At 39.0% G+C, this 9177-nt stretch overlaps 1 protein-coding gene across 1 annotated transcript; it reads right to left on the bottom strand.

The window, feature by feature from the left end:
- Positions 1-1858: 1858 nt before the first annotated feature.
- On the bottom strand, positions 1859-3278 carry cort (cortistatin). Its single transcript, XM_021616100.2, has 2 exons — positions 2873-3278; positions 1859-2339 (listed from the first exon to the last, which is right to left on the bottom strand). Exons 1-2 carry the CDS (start codon positions 2972-2974, stop codon positions 2106-2108), a joined length of 336 nt encoding a protein of 111 aa, XP_021471775.1. The 5' UTR covers positions 2975-3278; the 3' UTR covers positions 1859-2105.
- Between the last annotated feature and the right edge of the window lie 5899 nt (positions 3279-9177).

The raw sequence follows: 9177 nt of genomic DNA, 5'->3' as shown, positions 1-9177 counted from the left end.
CTATCAATGTTACATTGAACTGGGTGAATGGAATATGAATGACAGTCATCCAATATGCTGTAATAGAAATAAGGCTCATACATTTTTTTTATCGTCCTCCCTCATCTTAAACGTCACCGACCGCCACTTGTCTAAACTCTCATGAGGGAGGAGTTTGTATAAGACAGGACGTGATATTTCTGTCTGTGAAGGTCGCTCACATCAGAACGTTTGCACATCATATTAGCAGTACTACTTACTGCACCTTTTGCATAATAGAATAAAGTGGTATGTGGGTGATCGTGACTTTTACTCATCACAAATATATATTTTTTTTAAATGTGGAAGACCAACACATTCCTCAAACGAAGCAGGATAATTGTATTCCAAATGAAATACTGAGGAACCTAGCGTTAGCTTTTGGGCATACATGGTTAGATTCTTGAATTATTGTCCTGTCCTTACTGACATGCTTTCTGACCTGCAATAATTCACGGAATCATCAGTCCCTACATGTGACCATGAATAAATAAGGATAAATGCAACAAGGGAGCTGATCGATCAACAAAAAAAAAGTGAATTTGGTCCAGAAAGAGAATTCTGACGTTCAAACCTTTTAACAGCAAGTCTTTTAACAGACATCTTACAATCATACAGTAGGTCCTGTATTTTCAATCTACAAAATCTGCCGACATTTAGCCAGATGTCCGTGTATATCACTGCCTTAATTTGTTGTGGTGTATTGACGTCAATCATATATTATGTTATATTCTACCTGTTCATAGACATTTACCTCTTTCACAACCAAAGAAGACAGTCATCTGAGACCTTTAGCATATTATTGAATTCATTTGTTTGTGTTTTGTTGACCATGTTACGTATTTTAATTGTAATATGTGGGTAATTCTATTGAATATAATGCAACCTTGTCCCCAGAATAATTACTATCGTATATAACAGTGACTAGTTTCAGAGAGAGCGTTCCGGCTGATGGACGAGACTAGATATGATGTCCCCTTTGCAAATTATGAATGCATGATAGGGTTAGAAAACAAATGTAAGCAAGGCTTCACATTTTGAAGAAAACATACACATTTTACAAACATATCTATTCTTGGCCAAAATATTTGTAAAAATCATTAAAGAAAAGGTTTATCTGTAAACTCTATCTTAACTGTAGGTCAATTGTAGATCCTGTAAATATCACTTACAAATTGTTAAAATATTAGTTGACAAATAAAAAATATATTTGTTAATGACATTTGATCAATACTAGTGTTCTTTAGGATATGTTTTGCAGATAAAGAGCTAACAAATTAAGCTTGGCAGAAAGGGTAAGCTATGCTCAGCAAGTTGTGTTGTTGTTTTGGACAAACAAATAGGAATGTATGTGTATCTTTGACAAGACCAGAAAATGTAAAGAGATCTCAAACATACCTGTCCACACAAATATAATTAATTGGCACTGGCATTCATTGGCACAATCCTTCACCAAGAGATTAAGCCATATCGCTATCAATCTATAAACATCCATTTAACCTAACCCCTCTGAATCAGAGAGGTGCGGGGTGCCCGTGGAACAGTGGGTGAACTGCTTTGCTCCGGCAGAACGACAGATTTTTGCCTTGTCAGACCGCTGTGAAATGTGTTTTCCATAAGCAAAAATATTTTGTTTTCAGCTGTTCGATGCTGGCGTACAAAACAGAAAGTTAAATATTCAAAAACTAAACTTAAGCACCGGAAACATAGAAATATCACACAGAGAACAGATCTACAACTTCTCAGACTTGCTTTTAATGAGAATGACAGATCTATAACTCACATTTCTATGGGAATTTGGTCAGTTGCCCATGTAATGTGAACAAAGAAAAAAAGAGACTTTTCACCATAACCATGCTTTATTGTTTTTGGATCATCTAAAATAAATAAATACATACATAAATTGAGAAATAAATCATCAATATTTAAAACAGACTGTCAGTGTCTCAAAGGTCATTGAGAGCGATCTTCAAACTGGGTGGATGATATGTACAGCTCAGGTCTACCACAGTTCATGTTGGGTCTGGGTCAGATTGTGTTGTTTTGCGGGTCAACCGGAGCATAGCGGGGCTGACTGGGTATCACTATTAGCAGGAGGTGAAGGTTTTCCAGAAGAAGTTTTTACAGGGGGCTTTGCGGTCGCGCTGCGGCAGCTGTGATAGCCTGTTGTAGGCGGCCCTCTCCTCCAGTCGAGACTCCAGGGGCTCCTCTAGATCCACAGGGGACACCCCTTCTCCGGGCAGCATGTTGGTGTCCGTCGCTCCATCTAACAAGCCAGACACCAGCTTGAGAATCAGCTCTTTGCGCTCTTTACTCAATTCCTAATAGAAAGGCAGAAGAGGTGGCAAATCAGTGGTTGCGTATATGTAGAAATATATAAATATGTCAATGTTAGCTACAAAGAAATTGTATATTTTGTTGACCTAGGTGACCTATTTCTTTATCAACTGACAAACCAGGTTAGAAATATTTGTTTCATTCAAATAAAAAAGCCATCATTTAATTCGTTATGAAAATGTATAAATTAAATTTCAAACCCATTACTAAAAATAAATATAAAACCATTAAATTGTACTAATTTATTAAATATCAGTTATTGATAATGGATCACTACAAATGAATTTGTCAAATCAAACACAATTTTATAAATTTATCATGATTGATCAAACTTTTTATAATGATTATTTTTTTAAACCTTTTTAATAATTTTAAAAATACCTTTGAACACGCATTTATCTGACAACCATATAAAGCATAATGAAAATAACAATTGATTTTACAAGTAATAGTAAAACATGACAATAAAAATGGTATGAAACATAGTTAATAATATAAAATGAAATTCCCTACTCACCCTGTTAAGTAGTGGGCTCCTTTCTTCGACAGGAAGCACGGCGGCTGCTCTAACACTGTATAGAACCCCCATGAGAGACGCTAAAATGACCAGGAGCTGCATGCTGAGAGGGAGAGAGCAGGGGATGGACGACAGGCAGACACTAAATTAAGAGACAGACAGAGAGAGAGAGAGAGATCTGGAGGGAGCGCACAAAGTGGTGAGAGTTCAGTGGGAGAACAGAGAGTGGTCGAGAAGGTGCACTGGTAGCCTTGGATAGGTTACTGTCTGAACACTAAAGCGATGTTGATTCTTAAGCTCTACCTCCAAAGTCCCCCACTCCTTTATAGCCCTCTCTCCCTGTCTACCACTGACGCAGAAAGTGATGGGTGTATGACGGTGGGGTGGGGGGGGGTCAGAGAAAAACAAATGGAGTCATTGATCAGTTAACCCCTTGACTAATGGCGAGACGTTTTCACGTCATGTGTCTAAGAATAGTTCTGACATCAATATCAAAATAATACATTGACAGTAATTTTATGTGTATCAAGCCATCTGCAAAAAAGTGATCTCTGGCAGGTGTCATTTCCGGGGTTTTACCAGATGTATGCAGCACGGTACGTGAGTACTTCAAACATTAGACAACCAGCTTGAAAAAGGTTCTTCATCCTGATTCTAGTTTATTAATCCGAATAATGTTGTATTTTTTTCCTTCAAATATTTCTATTTAAAAAGATACAATAAAACCAAGGCACAGAGTCAAGGGCATGTATTTTATTCAGGACACAAATAAATAAGTGCCCTTGACTCTGTGCCTTGGTTGTACCACCCATTCTATCCACAGATCTATTGTATATTTCTCTGCATACAATTCCTCTCCCTCTGATTTCAACTCCAAAACCTTGAGATTACAATCGAACTGTCTGACACCTGCTATGCCTTGCAGCACTGCGCCGACTACAAAGGGTTTGGCCATCTGTCTGTTTTCAGATCACCACATGAGAACAAGCTGTGAGCCTGTGAGACACAATAAATGCATCTACTGTCAACGGCATGTCAGATTTGGGCACTTCATTCAACAAAACACAACCGCTTTAACTGGTGTCCCTTTAGCTAATGCCTTTGTATCAAACCATACTCTTTCATCCAATTGTGGAATGGCTCCATGTATAATACACGAGAGAGTTTTCACCGGCTCCCATCCCTTGACAGGTCGGTTACTCATGAGTAGGAGCCCGTCCTCTGTTTTACTCTTGTGGATAAGGTACTCTGGTGAAATGTGTCTTAAGCCAGACACTCTTGATTTTAAAGTCCAGATATCCAGTTTTCTTCATTTACCAGTTCGTGATTGTAGTTGTTAGAGTCTTTCTGTTTCCATGCTCACCCTAAGGATTCATATTCTTATGGAGTTTGTGTTTGGGCTGAGCACACGGATATGAACTGAGCTTTACTCTCAACTTCTATTCAGACAATATACTTTGTGATTATCAGTGTGGAGGAATATGGAGTCTATGATGGCTTAGTTTAGGTAGAAAGCATTCATGTTTTTAAAAGGGCATTCTGGGATTGGTACATCCATTTTTGGACTTCTAACGTAATTATACATAGCCATTGAATCTTGAAGAATATACCTGTTTTATTCCATTGTTTGTAAACAATTTAGCTTATTTTTTAACACACACTGCTTCAAAACATGGTTAAAACGATAATGTTTTATATCCTTTATATCCTTATATCCATTCTCCAGCCCCATCCCTCACCTATTTACCAAAACAAGTGGTGGGGTGACAGCTATGTTATTTTTCAAATCCTAATTTCCCCTTCACTGCATTGATTGCATTTACATTTTATATTGTTGCCTATAGGCTTGGCTAAATCAATCTGCCCAGACATACACTACCCTTCAAAATTTTGAGGTCACTTAGAAGTGTCCTTGTTTTTGAAAGAAAGGCCATTTTTTTTGTCCATTTAAAGTAGCATAACATTTATCAGAAATACAGTGTAGACATTGCTAATGTTGTAAATGACTATTGTAGCTGGAAACAGCTTATTTTTAATGGAATATCTATGTAGGCGTACAGAGGCCCATTATCAGCAACCATTACTCCTGTGTGCCAATGGCACGTTGTGTTAGCTAATCCAAGTTTATCATTTTTAAAAGACAAATTGATCATTAGAAAACCCTTTTGCAATTATGTTAGCACAGCTGAATACTGTTGTGATGATTTAAAGAAGCAATAAAACTTTAGACTATTTGAGTATCTGGAGTATCAGTATTTGTGGGTTCGATTAAAGGCTCAAAATGGCCAGAAATGGCGAGAAATTGGCGAGAAATTGCCAAGAAACTGAAGATCTCATACAACGCTGTGTACTACTCCCTTCACAGAACTGGCTCTAACCAGAATAGAAAGAGGAGTGGGAGGCCCCGGTGCACAACTGAGCAAGAGGACAAATACATTAGAGTGTCTAGTTTGAGAAACAGACGCCTCACAAATCCTCAACTGGCAGCTTCATTGAATAGTACCTGCAAAACACCCGTCTCGACATCAACAGTGAAGAGGCGACTCTGGGATGCTTGCCTTCTAGACAAGAGTTGCAAAGAAAAAGCCATATCTCAGACTGGCCAATAAATAGAAAATATTAAGATGGGCAAAATAACACAGACACTGGACAGAGGAAGAAAGAAGTGTTATGGACAGACAAATCTAAGTTTGAGGTGTTCAGATCACAAAGTAGAACATTCATGAGATGCCGAAAAAATGAAAGGATGCTGGAGGAGTGCTTGACGCATCTGTCAAGCATGGTGGAGGCAATGTGATGGTCTGGTGATGCTTTGGTGTTGGTAAAGTGGGAGATTTGTACAGTGTAAAAAGGATCTTGAAGAAGGAAGGTTATCACTCCATTTTGCAATGCCATGCCATACCCTGTGGACGGTGCTTAATTGGAGCCAATTTCCTCCACAACAGGACAATGACCCAAAGCACAGCTCCAAACTATGCAATAACTATTTAAAGAAGAAGCAGTCAGCTGGTGTTCTGTCTATAATGGAGTGGCCAGCACAGTCACCAGATCTCAACTCTATTGAGCTGTTGTGGGAGCAGCTTGACCGTATGATGTGCCAAGGGCGAGCCAATCCAACTTGTGGAAGGTGCTTCAGGAAACATGGGGTGAAATCTCTTCAGATTACCTCAACAAATTGACAACTAGAATGCCAAAGGTCTGCAAGGTTGTAATTGCTGCAAATGGAGGATTCTTTGACGAAAGCTACATTTGAAGGACACAATTATTATTTCAATTAAAAATCATTATTTATAACCGTGTCAATGTCTTGACTATATTTCCTATTAATTCTGCAACTCATTTCATGTATGTTTTCATGGAAAACAAGGACATTTCTAAGTGACCCCCAAACTTTTGAACGGTAGTGTAGGTCTCAATGATGTACTGTATTTGTGATTGGCCTCGGGCAGTTATAGCCATGACAACATTCATGATATTATTATCACAGTTAATTTTATCACCTGTCTTGTGTGTATTTGGAGAGGAAAGGCCAGGGGTTCAGTTTATCAAAGTGATACTGCAAATTTCTGCACCAACAACATCCTTGGGCGAATTTAAATCTAAATTTAACATGTTATTTTTTTCAAATTCAAATGATTCCGTTTGTAGTGTTTGCAGTATTGACCTCATCATTGTGTGATGTGGAACCACATAGGGCACCCACACATCAGCCTCTTTGATATTCGTGCACACACGTCCAAATGGATTCCCCATGAGGCCAAACAGTTTTTTTTTACACTTCATGGCTGAAAAAATCCAAAGATTAATGTGTTGAAATGAGAGTGCCCTGAGGAAGATTGGTGATTTGGTGTGTTTGAAGGATTTACGGCAACAGACCTCTCTATCGAATATACACAGCCCTCCCTGAGAGAAACTTCAAATATAGGAACTGTCAGCATAACACCCTGCAAAGTTCCTGACGAAGTATGTCTAATGGGCATGTTTTCCTTCATTTTCCTCTCATCAACTGCATCACTTGGCCTGGAGCTTCACTTTGACAGACCTCTCTGGATCTTAGACACACACACACACACACACACACACACACACACACACACACACACAGTGTAATGCTCCGGGTGTCGTGGGTGTGGAGTCAAATGCAGGAGACAGAGAGTTCAATGCTGCGCGTCTTTTAATCGCACCAACGCACCACAGGGTGCTCACAAAAAAGTTACGTTCCCAAAACACAGGGAATCAAAATGTACAATGGGAAACAATCCCGACCGGGCACTAACACGTGCCTATACCACAGAGCCGAAGGTTACATAGAAATAATCCCGCACAACAACCAGGCGGGCCGGCTGTCTAATAAAGACAAACTAATTAAACATCCACAGGTGCTACCACTCAACATACAAGGAGGGGGAGGAAAAACAATCAGTGGCAGCTAATAGGCCGGTGACGACGACCGCCGAGCGCCACCTGCCCGGGAAAGGGAAACACCCTCGGTCGGACTCGTGACACACAGAGAGATTTGTTGGCGAGCTTAGTGAAGTTGGTCCCATAAACACTACATAAATGCTTCACAAATAATCTATAAGCGTGTATTTAATTAATATTGTAGTATTTCTATAATGGTATATAAACCTACATAGTGCGTTGTCACATTCGGGAATTCAACCTACAGTGGAATTGTTAAGTCACCCTTCACATACCATTTATTGAGCATATGTAGTGCATATGAAGCCTTTATGTTTTCTATTTGTAGCTTTTATAATTTCTACTTTTAAAGTAGGAATATAAAGTCATCTTTATATGACTGGGGTTGTTTTGATTCTTAATTATCCACCTTTTTAATTACACAATGTCCATGTCTAGATTCATGTCAGACTGAGGACTGAATATATCATATGTACACTGTACCATGAAGGATACTCCTATTCTTACCCATCATCACAAAGCTGCACTGCAATCATAAATAAAGGGAGACATGAAGGGCTTCATATGTTATACATTGTGCCATGAGGGATATTATATTCTATACCCATCTTCATCACAAAGCTGCACTGCAAGAGGTTACTGACCATGATATCAATACCCATTGATCATAACTACAGCACAGCGAGAAAATGTAGCCAGAAATTATATACTGTCACTATATCAGAGTTAAAAACCACAGAGACCAGCAGTGGCAAAACGTCATTCAGGGAAAGTGGGGCGCAGCCCCACCATTATCCAACAGATGGTTCTGTTTTGCATGTAATTCTGGCATTAATTTGTGTCACAAAATTATAGAATATCAGTTAGCAAACAATGTAAAGAAAATAATTGCTTCAGAATGCAGCTGTTTCAGCCTCTCTGAGTGCTTTCTGTGGTGGAAGGGCAGCCAGAGAAAGCACAGAGTGCAGGTGTCGTTGATCTTATCTGTTTGAAAGTGATTGGCTCAGGTCAATGTCACTCACAACACCACAGCACCTACTGGGAGAGCCCACTTAGGACCAGCAGCTTCTGCACCCTTGGGTGCTGCCATAGAATTACATTGGCAGTGCCCGTCCAAAAAGTCTCAAGATCATTGGCCATAGATAAATCAAAGTTTCTTTCTCTGATAACTTTTATTAGACTGATGTGTGGTAACTTCATTGTTTACCACTTCAAGCAAGCTGAAAAGTTATCATGAATCATGTTGACTATCTATTAATTTTCAAACTTAACATTATGAATTAAAATGTATATTTTCCCTATATCCATCATGAAGTTGCTACAACCTAGACTATGAAGTATACAACGTAGGTGTACACAGGTCGAGAGAGAAATTTGAGGTGACAGACTGTGACATATGGGCAGACAGTGGCACATTCAATACTGCCTTGCACACTCTTTCCTGCATCTAGCTGATATAGGATGTAATCAGTCCAACAGTTGCAAAAGAGTTTTGTTCGTTTTGCTTCCATTTAAGAAACATTTGAACAGAATCAGTGGAATGAATACACCCCTGATCACGCGTAAACACAGTTCACTTTCATAGCAGCCACATTGTAATCCATCTCACATCTATGCGCTTTCCTCCACTCACCTTTTCCCTTCACTTGTGGACTTCAGTGCACATCAGCTGTATGTGACCAGGCGAAAAAACCTTTCCAAGCAGTTTAGCACTTACAGTTGAAGTCGGAAGTTTACATACACCTTAGCCAAATACATTTAAACTCAGTTTTTTACAATTCCTTACATTTAATCAAAGTAAAAATTCCCTGTTTTAGGTCAGTTAGAATCACCACTTTATTTTAAGAATGTGAAATGTCAGAATAATAGTGGAGAGAATGATT

The sequence above is a fragment of the Oncorhynchus mykiss genome, chromosome 9 (assembly GCF_013265735.2).
Source record: "Oncorhynchus mykiss isolate Arlee chromosome 9, USDA_OmykA_1.1, whole genome shotgun sequence".
Lineage (NCBI taxonomy): Eukaryota > Metazoa > Chordata > Actinopteri > Salmoniformes > Salmonidae > Oncorhynchus > Oncorhynchus mykiss.
This window is presented reverse-complemented; position numbering and strand designations above follow the sequence as displayed.